Consider the following 21,925-nt stretch of genomic DNA (forward strand, 5'->3'; position numbering starts at 1 on the left):
GGCAACAATCTGAAATGTACTTGTGCATTGGCAGAAAAAGCCTCTCACAGCTTTGTCAGTTTGTTGGGAGAAATTTCTAGCTTAATTTAAATTGTAAACTGCCTATCAACAAAAGCATAGTACTCCGGGGAGTTTGTACAGTACAGCGACAAATTTACAATGAAATACACCGTACCGAGGCACAGGGCCTCCAAATGACAGGAGGCCCCAAAATGATCTGTGACTTTCTCTCAGTCAATACAGGACAGAACTAACCTAGGAATATAAGAACGAGGAGCAGGAGTAGGGAATTCAGCCCCTTGAGCCTGCTCCACCATTCAATACGATCATGGCTGTTCTTCTCTCAGCCTCAACTTAACTTTCCTGACCGTTCCCCATAATCTTTCAACCCATTATGGCACGGTGGCCCAATGGTAAGGACAAAGAAAATTACAGCACAGGAACAGGCCCTTCTGCCCTCCCAGCCTGCGCTGATCCAGATCCTCTATCTAAAACTGTCGCCTATTTTCTAAGGAACTGTATCCCTCTGCTCCCTGCCCATTCATGTATCTGTCTAGATACATCTTAAATGATGCTATCGTGCCCACGTCTACCACCTCTGCCGGCAATGCGTTCCAGGCCAGGCACCCACCACCCTCTGTGTAAAGTGTTTTCCATGCATATCTCCCTTAAACTTTCCCCCTCTCACCTTGAAATTGTGACCGCTTGTAATTGACACGCCCACTCTTGGAAAAAGTTTGTTGCTATCCACCCTGTCCATACCTCTCGTAATTTTGTAGACCTCAATTAGGTCCCCCCTCAACCTCCGTCTTTCCAACGAAAACAATCCTAATCTACTCAACCTTTCTTCATAGCTAGCACCCTCCATACCAGGCAACATCATGGTGAATCTCCTCTGCACCCACTCTAAAGCATCCACATCTTTCTGGTAATGTGGTGACCAGAACTGCATGCAGTATTCCAAATGTGGCCTAACCAAAGTCCTATACAACTGTAACATGACCTGCCGACTCTTGTACTCAATACCCCGTCCGATGAAGGCAAGCATGTTGTATGCCTTCTTGACCACTCTATCGACCTGCATTGCCACCTTCAGGGTTCAATGGACCTGAACTCCCAGATCTATCTATACATCAATTTTCCCCAGAACTGATCTTCCAAAATGCATCACCTCGCATTTGCCTGGATTGACCTCCATCTGCCATTTCTCTGCCCAACTCTCTGTGTAAAGAACTTTCCACGCTGCTGGCAAAGATCCTGGCCACTAGAATAGAGGATTGTGTGCCTGGGGTCATACATGAGGACCAGACGTGGTTTGTGAAGGGAAGGCAGCTGAACGCAAACGTGCGAAGGCTCCTCAATGTCATTATGATGCCGGCTATGGAAGGGGAGGCGGAGATAGTGGTGGCGTTAGGCGCGGAGAAGGCCTTCGATAGGGTTGAGTGGGAGTACTTGTGGGAGGTGTTGGAGAGGTTTGGGTTTGGGGAGGGGTTTATCCGGTGGGTGAGGCTGCTCTATGAGGCCCCGATGGCAAGTGTAGCCACGAATAGGAGGAGGTTGGAGTACTTTCGGATGCATCGGGGGACGAGACAGGGGTGCCCCCTGTCCCCCTTACTCTTCGCGTTGGCGATTAAGCCCCTGGCCATGGCACTGAGGGAGTCAGGGAACTGGAGAGGCCTGGTGCGGGGTGGGGAGGAGCATCGGGTGTCGCTGTACGCGGAGGACTTGTTGCTGTATGTGGCAGAACCGGTGGGGGAGATGCCGGAGGTGATGAGGATTCTTAGGGAATTCCGGGGTTTCTCGGGGTATAAGCTGAACCTGGGCAAAAGTGAGGTGTTTGTGGTGCATCCGGGGGAGCAAGAGGAGGGGATTGGTAGGCTCCCATTGAAGCAGGCAGGGACGAGTTTCAGGTACCTAGGGGTCCAGGTGGCGGGGAGCTGGGGGGACCTGCACAGGCTCAACCTCACCAGGTTGGTGGAGCAGATGGAGCAGGAGTTTAAGAGATGGGATATGTTACCGCTGTCACTGGCGGGGAGGGTGCAGTCCGTCAAGATGACGGTGCTCCCGAGGTTTTTGTTCCTGTTCCAGTGCCTCCCCATCCTTATCCCGAAGGCCTTTTTCAGGAGGGTCAACAGCAGTATCACGGGATTTGTGTGGGCGCATGGGACTCCGAGGGTTCGAAGTGTGTTCCTGGAGCGAGGCAGGGATGGGGGGGGGGCTGGCATTGCCCAACCTCTGTGGGTACTACTGGGCGGCCAACGCAGCGATGGTGCGTAAGTGGGTAACGGACGAGGAGGAGGCAGCGTGGAAGAGGATGGAGGTGGCGTCTTGTGTGGGCACGAGCCTGGAAGCGCTAGTAACGGCGCCGTTGCCGCTCCCTCCAACGAGGTATACCACGAGCCCGGTGGTGGCGACTACCCTCAAAATTTGGGGGCAATGGAGACGGCACAGGGGAGAAATGGGGGGCTCGATGGAGGCCCCGATACGGGGGAACCATCGGTTTGTCCCAGGGAGCATTGATGGCGGATTTCTGAGCTAGCACAGGGCAGGGGTTAGGAGGTTGAGGGACCTGTTTGTGGAGGGGAGGTTCGCGAGCTTGGGGGAGTTGGAGAGGAAGTTTGGGCTCCCCCCGGGGAGCATGTTTAGGTACATCCAGGTGAAGGCGTTTGCCAGGCAGCAGGTGGAGGGGTTCCCCTTGCTGTCCCCACGAGGGGTGCGGAATAGGGTGCTCTCGGGGGTGTGGGTCGGAGGAGGGAGGATCTCGGACATATACCGGGTAATTGAGGAGGTAGGCGAGGCCTCGGTGGAGGAACTGAAGGCGACGTGGGAAGAGGAGCTGGGGGAGGAGATTGAGGAGGGGACGTGGGCGGATGCCCTGGAGAGAGTGAATTCCTCCTCTTCCTGTGCGAGGCTTAGCCTCATACAGTTCAAGGTGCTGCATAGGGCCCACATGACTGGGTCGAGGATGAGCAGGTTTTTCGGGGGAGAGGACAGGTGTGCTAGGTGCTCGGGGAGCCCAGCGAACCACGCCCATATGTTTTGGGCGTGCCCAGCGTTGGGGGAGTTTTGGGAGGGGGTAGCAAAGACGGTGTCGAGGGTGGTGGGATCCAGGGTCGAGCCAGGCTGGGGACTCGCAATTTTTGGGGTTGCAGTGGAGCCGGGAGTGCAGGAGGCGATAGAGGCCGGGGTTCTGGCCTTTGCGTCCCTAGTCACCCGGCGGAGGATCTTGCTCCAATGGAAGTATGCCAGGCCCCCAAGCATCGAGGCCTGGATCTCGGATATGGCGGGGTTCATTAAATTGGAGAGGGTGAAATTTGCCCTGAGGGGATCAGTACAACGGTTTTTCAGGCGGTGGCAGCCTTTTCTGGACTTCTTGGCGGAACGGTAGGGAAATAGGCCGGCAGCAGCAGCCACCCGGGGGGGGGGGGGGGGGGGTGGGGGGGGGGGGGGGGGGGGGGGATTGGGGAGGATTGGGGGGAGGGAGAACTGTGCACATGGGTTTGTGGAGGGTGCTATCTCTCTCTTTTTTTTCTCTTTTGTTTTTCTCTTCTTTCTTTTTCTTTGTTTTTGTTCTTTCCTGTTGTTTGAAGTTGCTCTTGAAGCTGGGGGGGGGGGTACTGTTCATGGGGGGTTACCGCGGGTGTATGTTAACAAAGTTAAGATGTTTATATTTTGTATTTTGTAAAAATTTGAATAAAAATTATTTATAAAAAAAAACTTTCCACGCAAATCTCCCTTAAACTTTCTTCCCCTCACCTTGAAATCGTGACCCCTTGTAATTGACATACCCACTCATGGAAAAAGCTATCTATATTTTGCTGTATTCTCTGACAGTCCCCCTCGCTATCTGCAACTCCACCAATCTTAGTATCATCTGAAAACTTGCTAATCAGACCACCTATACCTTCGTCCAGATCATTTATGTATATCAAAAATGACAGTGGTCTGAGCACGGATCCCTGTGGAACACCACTAGTCACCCTTCTCCATTTTGAGACACTGCCTTCCACCACTACTCTCTGTCTCCTGTTGCCCAGCCAGTTCTTTATCCATCCAGCTAGTACACCTTGAACCCCACGTGACTTCACTTTTTCCATCAACCTGCCATGGAAAACTTTTGAAGTCCATGTATATGACATCTACAGCCCTTCCTTCATCAATTAACTTTGTCACTTCCTCAAGGAATTCTATTAGGTTTATAAGACATGATCTTCCCTGCACAAAGCTATGCTGCCTATCACTGATAAGCCCATTTTTTTCCAAACGTGAATAGATCGTATCCCTCAGTATCTTCTCCAACAGTTTGCCTACCACTGACGTCAAGCTCACAGGTCTATAATTCCCTGGATTATCCCTGCTACCCTTCTTAAACAAAGGGACAACATTAGCAATTCTCCAGTCCTCCGGGACTTCACCCGTGCTCAAGGATGCTGCAAAGATATCTGTTAAGGCCCCAGCTATTTCGTCCCTCACTTCCCTCAGTAACCTGGGATAGATCCCATCCGGTCCTGGGGACTTGACCACCTTAATGCCTTTTAGAATACCCAAAACCTCCCTGGGATAGATCCCATCCGGTCCTGGGGACTTGACCACCTTAATGCCTTTTAGAATACCCAAAACCTCCCCCTTCCTTATGCCGACATGACCTAGAGTATTTAAACATCCATCCCTAACCTCAACATCTTGTGTATGCTTCCTTTTTCATCTTAGCTCGTCTCACAATTCCACCCGTCATCCATGGTTCCCTAATCTTGCCATTTCTATCCCTCATTTTCACAGGGACATGTCTGTCCTTCACTCTAATCAACCTTTCCGTAAAAGACTCCCACATTTCAAATGTGGATTTACCCTTAAACAGCTGCTCCCAATCCACATTCCCTAGCTCCTGCCGAATTTTGTTATACTTGGCCTTTCCCCATATAACATAGAACATTACAGTGCAGTACAGGCCCTTCGGCCCTCGATGTTGCGCCGACCTGTGAAACCCCTCTAAAGCCCATCTACACTATTCCCTTATCGTCCATATGCCTATCCAATGACCATTTGAATGCGTTTAGTGTTGGCGAGTCCACTACTGTTGCAGGCAGGGCATTCCACGCCCTTGCTACTCACTGAGTAAAGAACCTACCTCTGACATCTGTCCTATATCTATCTCCCCTCAATTTAAAGCTATGTCCCCTCGTGCTAGACATCACCATCCGAGGAAAAAGGCTCTCACTGTCCACTCTTCCTTTAGGACCACTCTCATCTTTGTCCATGAGTATTCTAAAACTTATGGAATTGTGATTGCTATTCCCAAAGTAATCACCGACTGAAACTTCAACCACCTGGCCTGGATCATTCCCCAATACCAGGTCCCATCACGACTACCCTATTGCTCCTATATTTTTCTATAATCTGTCTACATATTTGTACCTCTACTTCACACTCGCTGTTGGGAGGCCTGTAGTAAAGTCCCAACAATGTTACTGCACCCTTTCTATTTCTTAGCTCTATCCATATTGCCTCAGTGCTCGAATCCCCCATAGTGCCCTCCTTAATCACAACTGTTATATCATCTCTGACCAGTAGTGCAACTCATCCACCCCTTTTACCTCCCCCTCTATCCCTCCTGAAGCATCTATACCCTGGGATATTTAGTTGCCAGTCTTGCCCTTCCCTCAACCAAGTCTCAGTAGTACCAATAACATCATATTCCCAGGTACTAATCCAAGCCCTAACTTCATCTGCCTTACCTGCTACACTTCTCGCATTAAAACAAATGCACCTCAGACCACCTGTCTCTTTGCGTTCATCATCTCTTCCCTGTCTACTCTTCCCCTTAGTCACAATGAGTTTATTATCTAGTACCGTACTGGCTTTAGTTGCTGCTTTACTGGCTTTACTGGGTGTGCCCACACGGTGGCCAGGGCCCACCGATCGGCCGGCGGGCCAGTGCCGTGGGGGCACTCTTTTTCTTCCGCTGCAGCCACGGCCTCCACCATGGCGGATGTGGAAGAGAATCCCCCAGCATGCATGCGCCAGTGGTGACGTCAGTGGCAGCTGATGCACCGGCGCATGCGCGAACCGGCGAAGGCCTTTCGGCCAGCCCGGGCGGCGGGCGTCAAAGGCCGTTGGCGCCGGTTTTGGTGCCAGTCGGCGTGGTGCCAACCACTCCGGCGCGGGCCTAGCCCCTCAATGTGAGGGCTTGGCCCCTAAAGGTGCGGAGAATTCCGCACCTTTGGGGAGGCCCGACGCCGGAGTGGTTGGCGCCACTCCGCTACGCCGGGACCCCCCGCCCCGCCAGGTAGGGGAGAATTCCGCCCCAGGTTCCCATCCCCTGCCACATTAGGTTAAAACCTCCACAACAGTGTGAGCAAAAGCACCCCCTAGGACATTGGTTCCAGTCCTGCCCAGGTGTAGACCATCTGATTAGTAATGGTCCCACCGCCCACAGAACCAGTTCCAATGTCCCAAAAATCTGAACCCGTCCCTCCTGCACCATCTCTCAAGCCACGTATTCTTAAGAACATAAGAACTAGGAGCAGCAGTAGGCCATATGGCCACTCGAGCCTGCTCCGGCATTCAAAGTGATCATGGCTGATCTTTTGTGGACTCAGCTCTACTTTCCGTCCCGAACACCATAACCCTTAATCCCTTTATTCTTCAAAAAACTATCTGTCCTTATCTTAAAATCATTTAATGAAGGAGTCTCAACTGCTTCACTGGGCAAGGAATTCCATAGATTCACAACCCTTTGGATGAAGAAGTTCCTCCTAAACTCAGTCCTAAATCTCCTTCCCCTTATTTTGAGGCTGTGCCCTCTAGTTCGGCTTTCACCCGCCAGTGGAAACAACTTGTCTGCATTTTTCCTCTCTATTCCCTTCATAATTTTATATGTTTCTATAAGATCCCCCTCATCCTTCTAAATTCCAACGAGTACAATCCCAGTCTACTCAACCTCCCCTTGTAATCCAACCCCTTCAGCTCTGGGATTAACCTAGTGAATCTCCTCTGCACACCCTCCAGCGCCAGTACGTCCTTTCTCGGGTAAGGAGACCAAAACTGAACACACTACTCCAGGTTTGGCCTCACTAACACCTTATACAATTGCAGCATAACCTCCCTAGTCTTAAACTCTATCCCTCTAGCAATGAAGGACAAAATTCCATTTGCTTTCTTAATCACCTGTTGCACCTGTAAACCAACTTTATGCGACTCATGCACGAACACACCCAGGTCTCTCTGCACAGCAGCATGTTTTAATATTTTATCATTTAAATAATAATCCCCTTTGCTGTTATTCCGACCAAAATGGATAACCTCACATTTGTCAACATTGTGTTCCATCTGCCGGACCCTAGCCCATTCACTTAACCTATCCAAATCCCTCTGCAGACTTCCGGTATCCTCTGCACTTTTTGCTTTACCACTCATCTTAGTGTCGTCCGCAAACTTGGACACATTGCCCTTGGTCCCCAACTCCAAATCATCTATGTAAATTGTGAGCCCAACACTGATCCCTGAGGGACACCACTAGCTACTGACCGCCAACCAGAGAAACACTCATTAATCCCCACTCTTTGCTTTCTATTAATTAGCCAATCCTCTATCCATGCTACTACTTTATCCTTAATGCCATGCATCTTTATCTTGTGCAGCAACCATTAATTCTGACTATTCTTGAATTTCTACTCTGACTGTCTCGTGGCACTGGTAGCAATTCTGACATTACTACCTTTGAGGTCCTACTTTTTAACTTATCTCCTAAGAGGCTGCTCTCCATCCCCCCGCAACGCTCACACATATCTTCTACTCCTTCAAAGAATTGGCTCATCTTCGCCCTCGTGAGGTGTGCTCTGTATACCACCTTCAGCTGCATCAGCCCCAACCACGCACATGAGGTGGAGGCATTTACTCTCCGGAGCACCTCACACCAGACCCCTCCTCTATAACCTCTCCCAACTCTTCCTCCCACTTTACTTTGATCCCTTCCAGTGGTGCCTTATCCTCTTCCAAAATAGCTCCATACACCACTGACACTGTCCCCTTCTCCAGTCCCCTTGTCGGCAGCACCTCCTCCAGCAATGTGGAGGCCGGTTCCTCCGGGAAGCTCTGTATCTCCTTCCTAGCAAAATCTCGAACCTGCGTGTAGCTAAACATTTCCCCCTGCTCCAGCCCATACTTTGCTTCCAGCTCCCTCAATCCTGCAAACTGACCCCTAAGAAACAAATCTTTTAGCGTCTTAATCTCCTTCTCTTCCCATTTCTGAAAACTTCCATCCCACCTCCCTGGCTCAAATCTGTGGTTCCCCCGAATCGGCATTTCCCTTGACCCTGCCCCCAACCCGAATTGTTGGCGAAACTGCCTCCAGATTTTCAATGAAGCTATTATGACCGGACTCCCCGAGTATTTCCCCGGAGCTATCGGGAGCAGCGCTGTGGCTAGTGCTTTCAGTCCCCACCCCCTGTACAAACCCTCCTCCATTCTGACCCACTGCGAATCAATCCCTCTGACCCAGTCCCGCACCTTCTCCACAATCGCTGCCCAGTAGTAATACATCAGGTTCGGCAGACCCAAACCCCCTGCCTGCCTTCCCCTCTGTAGCAGCACCTTTCTCACTCTGGCCACCTTCCCTCCTCATATGAACGAGGTAATCCTTCCCTCGCTCTCCCTGAAAAAAGCCTTTGGCAGGGAAATCGGTAGGCATTGAAAAATAAACAGAAATCGCAGCAACACATTCATTTTACCCGTCTGCACCCGACCTGCCAGTGACAGAGGGAGACCATCCCACCTTGCCAGATCGGCTTTCACTCTCACCACCAAACTAGTGATATTGTACCTGCGAAGCCTCCCCCACTCCCGGGCAACCTGCACCCCCAGATACCTAAAGTGAGTCCCTGCCCTACGGAATGGCAGCCCCCCCCCCCCCCCCCCCCCCCCCCCCACCCCTGCCCGAGACACCACAAAATACTCACTCCTGTCCAGGTTCAGCTTGTACCCCGAGAAAGACCCAAATACTCGCAGTAGCTCCAATATTCCCCCCTATCGACACACTCGGTTCTGACACATACAGGAGCAAATCATCGGCATATAAGGACACCCTATGCTCTATCCCCCCCGCGCTATTCCTTTCCATGTTCCCGAAATTCTTAATGCGATGGCCAATGGCTCAATAGCGAGTGCAAACACCAGTGGTGACATAGGACATCCCTGCCTTGTCCCACGGTGGAGATAAGTATCTTGAGCTTATATTGTTTGTGCGGACACTCGCCTTCAGCACCTTATATAATCGCTTTACCCAGTTCACAAATCTTGGTCCAATCACAAACCGCTCCAGAACTGCCATCAAGTACCATTCTACCCGGTCAAACGCCTTCTCGGCATCCAATACCACAGCCACCTCTGTTTCCTTCCTTTCCGCCGGTGCCATAACGACGTTGAAAACCCTCCTAATGTTCAAAAAAAGCTGCCTCCCTCTCACGAACCCTGTCCGATCCTCACCTATCACCTTCGGGAGGCACTCCTCCAGCCTACCCGCCAGTACCTTCGCCAATACTTTTGCGTCCGCATTCAGAAGTGATATGGGCCTATACGACCCACACTCCGTCGGATCCTTATCTTTTTTTAGCAACAAGTGAAATCGATGCCTGCCCCAAGGTTTGTGGCAACACCCACTTCCCTATCGCCTCCTCAAACATCCCCACCATCAGGGGTGCCAACTTATTCTTGAATTTTTTTATAATATTCCACCGGAAACCCATCCGGCCCTGCCACCTTTCCCGTCTGCATCCTCCCAATCGCATCCTTTATCTCCTGCTCCACTATTGCTTCTTCTAATGTAGCCCTGTCCCCCTCCCCTACCCTCGGGAATCCAACCCATCAAGAAATTCCTGCATCTCACGGTCTCCCCCAGGTGGCTCTGACCTGTACAACCTCTCATAAAACTCCTCAAAAACCTTGTTAATCAGTTCCGGGGCCACCACCAACTTCCCTGCCCTATCCCTCACCTGGAGAATTTTCCTTGCCGCTGCTTCCATCCGGAGCTGACCTGGTATTGCTGATATTGGAGCAGCTGGCCTTATCTCCATGTTCATAAACTGTACCCCTTGCTTGTCTCAGTTGGCGCACTGCCTTCCTGGTGGACAGACGGTCGAAGCTCGCCTGTAGTTCCTTCCTCTTTTCCAGCTTCGCTGGGTCCCCATCTTCTGCATAACTCCTTTCTACCTCCAAGATCTCATCTATTACCCTCTGCCGCTCCAACCTCTCCTCTTTGTCCACCCTGGCCTTAAATGAAATTACCTCACCCCTCACCACCGCCTTTCGAGCCTCCCAGATAACTGCCTTCGCCACCACACCTGTACAGTTGAAACCTACATATTCCTTAATTACCGTTTCAATTTTCTCACAGGACAATTGGTTCCCCAAAAGCCCCACATCTAATTTCCACCCTGGCCTCTGCGCTACCCCCTTCTCCAGTACCATATCCACCCAATGCGGAGCATGATCTGACACTGCAATTGCCGAGTATTCCAACCCCTTAATCCCAGCCAACAAAGCCTTCCCCGCCACGAAAAAATCGATCCGGTAGTATACCTTATGGACTGCTGAGAAAAACGAGTACTCCCGTTCCCTCGGGTGCAGAAACCTCCAAGGGTCCACCCCTTCCATTTCCGCCATTAGCCCAGCCAGTGCCTTTGCCCCCCCTGATGGGACCAGCGAGTGGGGCTGTGATCTGTCCAACCTTGGTTCCTGCACCAAGTTCCAGTCCCCCCTCCACAATCAGTTTGTGTGTGTCCAAGTCGGGGATGGCTCCGAACACCTTCTTTGCGAATCCCACATCGTCCCAATTGGGACCGTATACACTTAACAGCGCCACTAACCTCCCCTCCAGCGCCCCTGTCACAATCGCATATCTACCCCCCTGATCTGCCACCACCACCTCCACCTGGAAGCGAACCCTCCTGCAGCATCGCCACATCGGCTTTCAAACTTTTAAGATGCGCAAACACCCTTGTCCTCTTGACCGGTCCTCATAACCCTCTCATGTTCCACGTGACTATCCTAACTGGGGGTGTCTCACCCCCCCCCCCCCCCCCCACCCTTCTTATCCACCATCATCATACCACCCCATAAGCCTGACCCGCCCCTATCCATTATTGACATCGAACCCCCCCCCCCTCCCAAGAACCACCCCCCCCTACATTTCCTCTTGAAAAAACATCTCCCAGCATCAATCCCTTCCCCTCCCCTCCCCTCACTCGCCTCGTAGGCCCATTGAAACCCGCTAACCAGGCTCCAATGTCCGCAGTCCTTCTCTCACCTGACCTCCGTTCACTAGCCGACTTTAGTTAGCTAGGGCGGGTGGCTCCCCCCCGCCAAGATATATCGTCCCCTCCCATCCAGTCCCAGAGCAAGAAAAAACAAAAACAAGAATCCAACCCATACAATTAAGAATCTATCCATCTCAACCCTAAAAATGCACAAGGACTCAGCTCCATGCGGCAAGAGTTCCAAAGACACTTGGCTCGCCGAGAGAGGAAATTTCTCCCTGTCTCAGTCTTAAATTGGCACCCTTTATTGAAAGACTATGCCCTCTGGTCAGGGCCGGCTCAAGGCACCGGCAACTCGGGCGACTGCCCGGGGCGCCATGTGCTCGGGAGCGCCAGAGACTCGGGTCCCGCGCATGCGCAGTTGGGCCGGTGCCAACCAGCGCATGCGCGGTGGCTGCCCGCCCCCAGGGCGGCCCCCCGGCTCGGTCCGCCCCCCCCGCTCAGTCCCCCCCGCCCCGCCCTCGGGTCCGCCCCCCCCCTCGGCCTCGCCCCCCCGCCCCTCCTCGGCCTCGCCCCCCCCCCCCCCGCCCCTCCTCGGCCTCGCCCCCCCCGCCCCTCCCCGGCCCCCCCCCCCCGCCCCTCCTCGGCCTCGCCCCCCCCGCCCCTCCTCGGCCTCGCCCCCCCGCCCCTCCTCGGCCTCGCCCCCCTCCGCCCCTCCTCGGCCTCGCCCCCCCCGCCCCTCCTCGGCCTCGCCCCCCCGCCCCTCCCCGGCCCCGCCCCTCCCCGGCCCCGGCCCCCCGCCCCTCCCCGGCCCCGCCCCCCCCTCCCTCGGGGCCCCCCCCCTCGGCCCCCCCCCTCGGCCTCGGCCCCGCCCCCCCCCCCCCGCCCCCCCCCCTCGGCCCCCCCCCCTTGCCTCTGGTCCTCGACTCTCCCATGAGGGGAAACATTAGCCCCACCAATGACATAATGGGGATCCTACCATGAAAGCTCATGAACTCCATTAGCATACATTTTAATATCATTAGCTAGCTTCCCCACTCTATTAATCCCCCACATTTAGATTTCTTATGCTAAATCTTCAATTTAGATGAGGAAAGTTTGTTCACAATGAGTTGTGTGTTTATATAACCGTATGCGGGGCGGTTTTGCTGTGAATGTGATATACTTCTATTTAAATTGAGTAGCTTGGCTCCTTCCCTGGGTAATTGCTCAGAGAACATAAATTAACCAGCTTATGTAGCTTGAGAGTAGCATGTACAAGGAGTGGCCTTCAGCCCCAGATCTGGATCATTCTCCTTTGCACTGCATGCAACAGAACTTGTAATTAAACAATGATTTATCTTATCTACCACCATTGCAACGCCATCTTTAAAACTATTGTTGCATCCCCCCCCCCCCCCCCCCCCCCCCCCACTCCAGTAGCCTAATCAGAAAACCCTCTGGGTACTTTTTAATGTGTTAGGATTTTTTTGAAATCAGAGGGAAGAGTTTGATTATGTAATTTGGATGGGTAGGCTTTCTCAGCTGAATTCAGCTGAGTTGCTGGTAAAAGCGCATCCGCATCATGGCTGAATGTAATTTCATTTTCCATGCTTGCAAAACCTGAGTATAATGCAATTAAAATGCAGTATAAACTTTCTATATGTTTATCTTTAAATATTACATTTTTATCCTTTTAGTTTCTACAGATGGAGGCACAGGGTCTTCTGCACTAGTTGATGACAATGGCAGTGAGGAAGATTTTGCATATGAGGAAATACGCCATGCAAATCCTAGATACCTCCAGCCTGGTGGAGAACAACTTGCCATTAATGAGGTATTGATCTTTATGATAAATGCTTTTCTTTATTGGTGTAAGTTTTATTTCAAATTTGATTTTTATGATCCCCCCCCCCCCCCCCCCCCCCCCCCCCCCCGGAGGTCTCTGCCAGCTGCCCTCCAAGCCAGGTCCCGCTGGGATGGACCATGCTTATTTCACGCGGGTGGGACTGGCAAAAAATTGGTGGCCGCTTGGCCCATCGGGGCCCGGAGAATTGCTTTGGGGGGGTGGGGGGGCGCTGCCAACGGCCCCCAACCAGCGCGGCAGGATCCCCGCCCCCGCCCGAAAACCAGTGCCGGAGAATCCATTGGCGGGGCGGGTTTCACGCTGCCCCCTGGCGATTCTCCGACCCGATGGGGAGTTGGAGAATCCCACCCCTGGCTTTTGTTTATTGAGACTGTTGTAAACTGAAACTTTCTTTCTTTCTGTAGCTGATAAGCGATGGCCACGTTGTCTATGCAGAGGCATTATGGGATCATGTTACCATGGATGAGCAGGAACTTGGATTCAAAGCTGGAGAAGTCATCCGCGTACTTGATGCCTCCAATAAGGAATGGTGGTGGGGCATGATTGAAGACAAAGAAGCCTGGTTTCCTGCTAGCTTTGTCAGAGTATGTTTTTCAGTACAAACTGCAGAAATATGGTGATGATTTTCTCAGAGCAGGTTCACATTTTTACTTCATAAACCTTATTTTTAATTTGAGGGTAAGTCTCCTTTCCTTTTGTGCTCCCTTCCCCTCTCTCAGTTCCTAATCCCTGTGGAATCTGCTTCCTGCCCATTAACCAATCCTCCATCCATGTTAATATATTACTCTCAACATTGAGCCCCTTTTCTTGCTTTGGTATCTGAAAAAAAATAAAAGCTTTGGGGAGGATCCCTTGTAGAAAGGCATAACTTTAAAACTTCTGCCATAGATCCAATGCTCTTATGGGGTGTGTTGGAGGTTTAGTATGCAGGTGCATGTAGACTGCAGTTGTGCATCTCTGTTTTATCAGATGTAGAGAAACAATGGTAGAGGATAAAGGAACACAAATTTGAGAGGCAGCAACATGTTAAAGATCTGTAGAGATGAAGGAAGATTGGAAGTGGGTGATAATTTACAAGGACAGAGGGGATGCGGATTATTTTTTATAGCTAGTTTTATTTTGAGGAGAGGGATGATTATTAGTTTTTAAGGAGAGGGGATAGTACCTCAGGACAGAAAATGATTAACAATATCAGCTGATACACATACCGGAAGAGTGTTTCACCGATTGCCAATTTCGTGGAAATGGGGCCAAGGGAACAGGAAGGAAAGATGAGTCCAGGGCTTGAGCAGGGGGAGCATTCGAGGAAGTTTAGTCCAGTAGGCTGGAAGTAGCAGAGACAGCTATCAATTGCCCTCGATCTTTGTGACAAAGACATCTGAGCTTTTTGTACTTGGTGAAGTTAAATATGAACATATAAATTAGCAGCAGAAGTGGGTCACTTGGCTCCTCGAGCCTGCTCCGCCGTTCAATACAATCATGGCTGATCTGATTATAACCTCCATTCCACATCCCTGCCTACCCACATAAATTTTCATATCCTTGTGAATCAAGGATCTACTTTCTAAATATTCAAAGACTCTACTTCCACTGCCTTTTGAGGAAGAGTTCCAGAGACTCATAATCTTCTGAGAGAAAATATTTCTTCTCGTCTCTATCTTACATGAGTGACCCCTTATTTGTAACCTGAGTTTTAGATTCTCCGATGAGAGGAGACATCCTCCCCACATCCACCCTATCAAGATCCCTCAGGATCTTAAACGTTTCGATGAGCTTCTCTAAATTCTAATGGATATAAACCTAACCTCTCCAACTTTTCCTAATAAGACAGCCTGCCCATTCTTGGTATTAGTTTAATAAACCTTCTTTGAACTGCAATGCACTTACATCTTTCCTTAAATAAGGAGATCAGTACTGTACAGAATACTCCAGATGTGGTCTCATCAATGTGCAACAGAAGCATAACCTCCCTACTTTTGTAATCAATTCCCCTCACAAACTATAACATTATATTAGCTTTCCTAATTACTTGCTGTACCTTTATGATGAATGCACTTGGACGCACAGAGCCCTCTGCACCTCTGAGCTCTGCAGTCTCACCATTTAGATAATGAGCTTTTTTATCCTTCCTGAAATAATGGACACTATCACATTTGCCCACATAATACTCCATTTGCCAGATTTTGGCCCACTCTCTTAACCATCTATGTCCCATTGTAGTCTCCTTATGTCTTCACAATTTACTTTCCTACCTATCTTCGTGACCGTCAGAGGGAAAAGCAACTGGGATTATCCTAGCATTCCCGGATGTTTTTGTAAGAGTGAGCAGTTTTGGAAGATGAGAGCTGGATCCACTAATGCCAATGTGGTCCAACTGACCTGACAGTGAAGAGCTAAACCTGTCGGCTGCCATATCCATTCCAAGTTTGCATCCTTTCAATTTAAGAGATCAAAACTTTAATGGGGACTAAGATATTGTCAACTCGGGTGTGGCTCAGCAGAACCATAACTTCAGAAATCTTCTGCTGAACAAAGAACCGCAGGCCATTTGGGATTTTTGAAAGTGGTTTTAAGTGACTTTGTGGAGACGTTTTTTCCAAGTGTAGTCACGGAAAGTAAGATTTTGATGGGACTGGGGATGAGGGTGGAAGATACATGGAAGTGATCAGTGAGGTCCTTATGTGTAATTGTTGTGATAGAATCAGCGAGGCCATGTGTGGGAGCAAAGTCAAGTGGGTAACTGTGAACATTGGTCAGAACGGAAAGGAGGATAGGATGGCAGAGGATAGGATGAACTGAGATGGAGGTTGAAATTGCTGAGAAAGAGAAATTGCACAGCACAAAAGCTGAGGGACGAAAGCAATGAAGAGCTCTTAACTTATATGAAGCATTTAATGTAATAGTGTCCCAAGGTGCTTCATGGGAGCATGGAAAATATGATACTAAAGCATGTCAGATCACCAAAGGCTTGCTCAAAAAGAGAGGTTTTCAGGACTATCTTAAATGAGGAAAGCAGGATTGAGAGGTGGAAAGGTGTAGGGAGGGAATTCCAAAGCTTGGGTTCTAGGCAACTGAAGGCCCTGCCACCAATAGTGGAGCAATTAAAATAGGGGATGCACCTGAGGCTGAAATCAGCAGAGCACAGATATCTGAGGTTTGTGCAGCTGGATAAGATTATAGAGAAAGGGAGGATCAAGGAATTTGAAAACAAGGATGAGAATTATAAAATCAAGACGTTGCTTGACCAGGAGCTGATGAGATAAACTAAGATGTGATTTGGTGATGTGATTCACATTGCTACCACAACTGGCCTAGGCAGGGCAAGTGCTAGAAAGGAAAGCCAAATGTGGAGGCTTCATTTGGGGGAAAGAAGTCAACACTTTTGAGTCAGATTTCTAAGTTTATCATGTTGATGCAATCATCAATGAGCTTGTTCACACATGGATGAATACTCTGGAGGGAGATGTAGAAGGGGTGGTGATGGCTAATCTGCTCGCTAGCGCTACAGGATCAGCATTGGTTATAAACATAGATATATTCTTTAAAACTCATGCAACATTCGCTTATTTAAATGCACTTTTTTCAAACCATGCAGAAGGCCACGGTATTACACAAATTTCACCATGGATGAAAAATATCTAATTTTGTCTTTCATCTGTTCCTCAAATGTGCCCATCTTTATCAATTGTTCTGTCAGCAATCATTTTTTGCTACCAAAATGCTATATTGAGGTTTTAACAGAGGGATGTGCAGCACATTGGATTTACTTTCAAGGTGAAATTGGGGACAACCAATTTAATTTAATATGAAACATAGTGATTTATATCTTATTTTGTTAAAGTCAATATTCAAATATTCAGCAGCGGGATGACTTTCCCCTGTAATATAGAGTTATGGTACTTGTGACCTGTGAGTTGTTTAAAAATTGTTGCTATCTTACACTTACTGAGGGGTTATACTTAATAACACACTTAATGGCATGCTTAACAGCGATGAAACAATGTGTATGGTGCACAAAAGAATCTCTGCTTATATTTGTAAATTAGAATTTTTATTTTTGTTGCCCATAAGTAATACACTGCTTATAAGATGTGGAAGCTTTTCCAGTTTGCTTTTATGTTTCTATCGAAGCCAGATTTCCTAAATTTACTTTTTTACTTTAACAGCTACGGGTGAACCAGGAAGATGCAGTAGGTGAAGGCACTGGCAAATTTCCGAATGAGCAACTGGATGCCAGCTGCAGTAAACATCGCCTACTCAAAAATGCAGAGAACCAGGAGCAGATGCGAACAAATGTTATCCAAGAGATCATGAACACTGAACGGGTCTATATAAAGCACCTGAAAGACATCTGTGAGGTACTGAAAAAAATGCAGCTCTGAAACTGGATGAAGTTGCCATTATTTAACAACTGGGGCAGTTTTGGTAGATACAGTTTGTAACATTTATAGAATCATAGTAAATTTGCAACATGAAAGGAGACCTATCATGTTTATCTTGGCTATCTGCAAGAGCAACTCGGCTAGTCCCACTTTCCTGCCTTTACACGTAACCTTGTAAATTCTTTCTATTTGGATAATATAGAATCTTCTACCATTTTTCCGCAAATGGTTCAGGAAAAATAAACTGCTTCTTGATTTGTGTGTTGAGATGATGTGTAGGTTAAAATGCGAATACAAAACGTCCTAATCACTAAAAACAACAAACACCTCACACCCACTATTTTGGAAGGTCTGTTTTATCAGCATGAGATTTTGTAAATTTCCTTCCAGCTGTGGAAAAAAGGTAATCAAAATAGAGACGCACGCAGTGGTAGATGAATTCCAAATCTTCCCTCTCTTCACATCCCAAAAACAATTATTGAATTATAAACCAAGAGACTGGGAGTAGATTTTTCTTGACGTTGTCTGGGCAGTAATCTGGAAGAGCAGATTACCACTGAGACAGTGAAAGTGAGAAAAATAAAAATACTTTCATTTGTATAGTGCCTACCACAACCCTAAAATGTCCCAAAACTTTACAACTAATTAAGTACTTTTAAAAGTGTAGTCATTAATGTAAGAGATGGTACAACCAATAAGCATTCATCAACTCTGACAAAAAAACAATATGCTAATAACCACCATATCTTTTTAATGTTGCTTCAGAGGTAACTTGATCAAAATACCAGAGGAATTCCTCTGCTGTTTAAATTGTGCCAAGGCATCTTTTTTTTTTAGAAAAAATTTTATTGAAGCATTTGTAATTTTCACAATTTAACATATTGGCATTTCTAAAACAACCGTGCGGGTCGATGCACAAAATGCCCCCTAAAATAACAACAAACAATAAACTACATACCCCACTTCTCCTGCCCTGTCCCCAATTACCTGTATACTAAATTCCCTGTCCTTATTTAACATTACCATGCCTCCTATTTTCCTCCCGCCCCCTTTTCCCCTTTCCCCCTTTACTGCTGATGTTCAGTTTTTGTTAAAGAAATCAATGAATGGCTGCCAACTCCGAGCGAATCCCTGTATTGATCCTCTTAGAGCGAACTTGATTTTCTCCACAGTAAGAAGTCTTACAACACCAGGTTAAAGTCCAACATGTTTGTTTCAAACACTAGCTTTCTGAGCACTCAGGTGAGGAAGGAGCAGTGCTCCTAAAGCTAGTGTTTGAAACAAACATGTTGGACTTTAACCTGGTGTTGTAAGACTTATTACTGTGCTCACCCCAGTCCAACGCGGCATCTCCACATCTTGATTTTCTCCAGGCTGAGAAACTCTACCATATCGCTAACCCACACTCCTGATTTCAGGGGCTCCGAGTCCCTCCATCTCAGCAAGATCTGTCTCCGGGCTACATGGGGAGGAGAAGGCCAGGATATCGGACTCCCTCCCCCCCCTTTGCACCCGGATCTTCCGACACCCCAAATATTGCTAATTCTGGACTCGGAGTTACCCTACCTTCCAGGACTTCCAACATAACATCTGCAAATCCCTGCCAGAATTCCCTCAGTTTCGGACATGCGCAAAACATATGAACATGGTTGGCCTGGCTACCCCCACACCGCTCACATCTGTCCTCTACCTCCTTGAAGAACGTACTCATCCGGGCTGCCGTCATGTGGGCCCTGTGGACTACCTTGAACTGAATCAAGCTGAGTCCAGCACAGGACGAGGATGCATTTACCCTTTTCAAGGCTTTTTCCCACAGTTCAGTTTCCAGCTCCCCTCCCAGCTACTCTTCCCACTTCCTTTTCGCCTCTCTGACAGAGGCCCCTTCCCACTCTAACAATTCCCTGTATATGTCCGAACCCCTGTTCATGACAGCACTTTATCCTGCAGTCCCCTCAGGGGGAGGCGAGGAAAGCTTGGGACCTGTCTCCGTACAAAGTCCCACACTTGAAGGTACTGAAGGTACTTGAAGTTCCCACCTGGCAAATCAAACTCCTCCTGTAATGTCTCCAAGGTCGGGAAGCCCTCCTGGATGAATAGATCACCAAACCTCTCAATCCCTGCCCACTGCCATACCTTAAAGCCCCCCCCCCCCCTTCTCATTTGATCCACTGCTTTGCCCAAATTTAACTTGTGAAGCTGCCGCCAATCCTTGGCCACTTGAATCCCCAGATACCTAAAACTCCTCCCAACCCCTTTAAAAGGTAGTTCCATCAGCCTCCTTTCCTGCCCTCGTGCCTGAATCACGAACATCTCGTTCTCTCCCATATTTAACTTGTAGCCTGAAAATCGCCCAAATTCTCGTAATACCTTCATGATTTTGGTCATCCCCCCAACCAGGTCCGTGACATAAAGCAGCAAATCGTCCGCATAGAGAGAGACCCTGTGTTCCACCCACCCACCCCTCACTATACCCCTCCAGGTATTCGCTGCTCTCAGAGCCCTTGTTAAGGGTTCGATGGACATGGCAAACAGTGATGGGGAGAGCAGGCATCCCTGCCTTGTCCCCCGACATAGACTAAAGTATTCTGACCAAACTCGGTTAGTTCTTACATTTGCCACCGAGGCCTGGTACAATAGCCGGACCCACTCCACAAATCGCTGCCCAAACCCAAACCTGCCTAAAATATCCCATAGATACTTCCACTCCACTCAGTCGAAAGCCTTCTCCGCGTCCATGGCAACTACCACCTCAGCCTCGCACCCCTCCGCTGGCATCATAATTACATTAAGAAGCTGTCGAACGTTGGATGTCAGGTGCCTGCCCTTTATAAATCCCGTCTGATCCTCCCCAATTATCTCCGGGACACAATCCTCTATTCGAGTGGCCAGGATCTTTGCCAATAATTTGACATCTACATTCAAGAGGGAGATTGGCCTGTGCGATCCACAGCTCTCTGGATCCTTGACACGCTTCAGGATGAGAGAAATTGATGCCTGTGATAACGTTGGGGGGAGTACTCCCAGCTCCTTGGACTCGTTAAAAGCCTTAACCAGGAGCGGCCCCAGTAAACAGAGAACTTCGTATAAAATTCCACTGGGAATTCATCAGGTCCCGGGGCTTTACCCAATTGCATCGCCCCCAGTCCATCTATCACCTCCCCAAGCCCAATCGGGCTTCCCCGGGCCTCCACCAGCTCCTCATTTACCTTCGAGAACTCTAGCCTCCCCATGAATTGATTCATGCCCTCCTCCCCAACCGGGGGTTCCGACTTGTATAGCTGGCTATAAAATTCCAGGAACACTTCATTCACCACCCCCGGGTCCGTCACCGTCTTCCCCCTCAAATCCTTTATTTTCTCTATTTCTCTCACTGCCTCCTGTTTCCTCAGCTGATGCGTCAGCATCCTGCTAGCTTTCTCCCCATGTTCATATATTACTCCTTTTACCCTCCTCAGCTGACCCTCTGCCTTTCCTGCGGAAAGGAGCCCAAACTCCATTTGAAGTCTCTGACGCTCCTTCAGGAGCTCCTCATTTGAGGACTCCAAATATCTCCTGTCCACCTGTAAGATTTCTCCTATCAACCTGTCCAGCTCCAGTTTTATCCCTGTGGGCTCAAATCAAAATACATTCCCCTCTAATGACCGCTTTCAGTGTCTCCCAGACCACCCCAGCTGCAGTCTCTCCCGTGTCATTGATCTTTATGTCCCCCGAATGGCCTCTCTCACTCGCTCACAGATCTCCTCATCCGCTAACAGCCCCATATCTAGTCTCCACTGTGGGCGCTGGAAGATTCCTGTGTCTGCCCGTAGATCTATCCAGTGTGGTTCATGATCTGAGACCACAATTGCTGAGCGCTCAGTGTCCTCAACCCCTGCTAACAGTGTTTTATCTAGCACAAAGAAATCTATCCTGGAGTACATGGGAGTAGAATGAAAATTCCCTGCTCCTTGGTCTCTCAAATCTCCACGGAATCACCCCTCCCATGTGCTCCATGAACCCCCGCAGTTCCTTTGCCGTTGCTGATAGCTACCCCGACCTAGCACGCGACAGGTCCAACCTTGGGTCCAGGACCATATTAAAGTCACCCCCCCATGATCATCCGGTGCGAGTCAAGGTCTGGGATCTTCCCCAGCACCTTCCTGATAAACGCAACATCATCCCAGTTTGGGGCATATATATTCACCAGCAGCACTGCCATTCCCTCTAGCTTCCCACTAACCATAATAAATCTGCCTCCCCGGTTTACCTCTCTCCTCCCCGCCTCGAATGTCACCCTCTTATTAATCAGGATTGCCACCCGCCCTGTTTTAAAGTCCAGTCCTGAATGAAACACTTGTCCGACCCATCCCTTTAATCTAATTTGGTCTCCCAGCTTCAAGTGGGTTTCTTGTAACATAGCCACGTCCGCTTTTAACTGTCTCAGGTGTGCGAATACACGAGCTCTC

At 49.2% G+C, this 21,925-nt stretch overlaps 1 protein-coding gene across 5 annotated transcripts in view; it reads left to right on the forward strand.

Moving 5' to 3' along the window:
* Nucleotides 1-21,925, forward strand: part of spata13 (spermatogenesis associated 13) — a 425,777-nt gene that overhangs the window by 359,252 nt on the left and 44,600 nt on the right. For all 5 annotated transcript variants that reach the window (XM_038818100.1, XM_038818098.1, XM_038818099.1 and 2 more), the window contains 3 exons: nucleotides 12,932-13,068; nucleotides 13,503-13,682; nucleotides 17,265-17,456. In XM_038818100.1, the coding sequence (XP_038674028.1) occupies nucleotides 12,932-13,068; nucleotides 13,503-13,682; nucleotides 17,265-17,456 (509 nt within the window). The remainder of the gene's footprint in view (nucleotides 1-12,931; nucleotides 13,069-13,502; nucleotides 13,683-17,264; nucleotides 17,457-21,925) is intronic.

The sequence above is a fragment of the Scyliorhinus canicula genome, chromosome 14, assembly GCF_902713615.1.
Source record: "Scyliorhinus canicula chromosome 14, sScyCan1.1, whole genome shotgun sequence".
Lineage (NCBI taxonomy): Eukaryota > Metazoa > Chordata > Chondrichthyes > Carcharhiniformes > Scyliorhinidae > Scyliorhinus > Scyliorhinus canicula.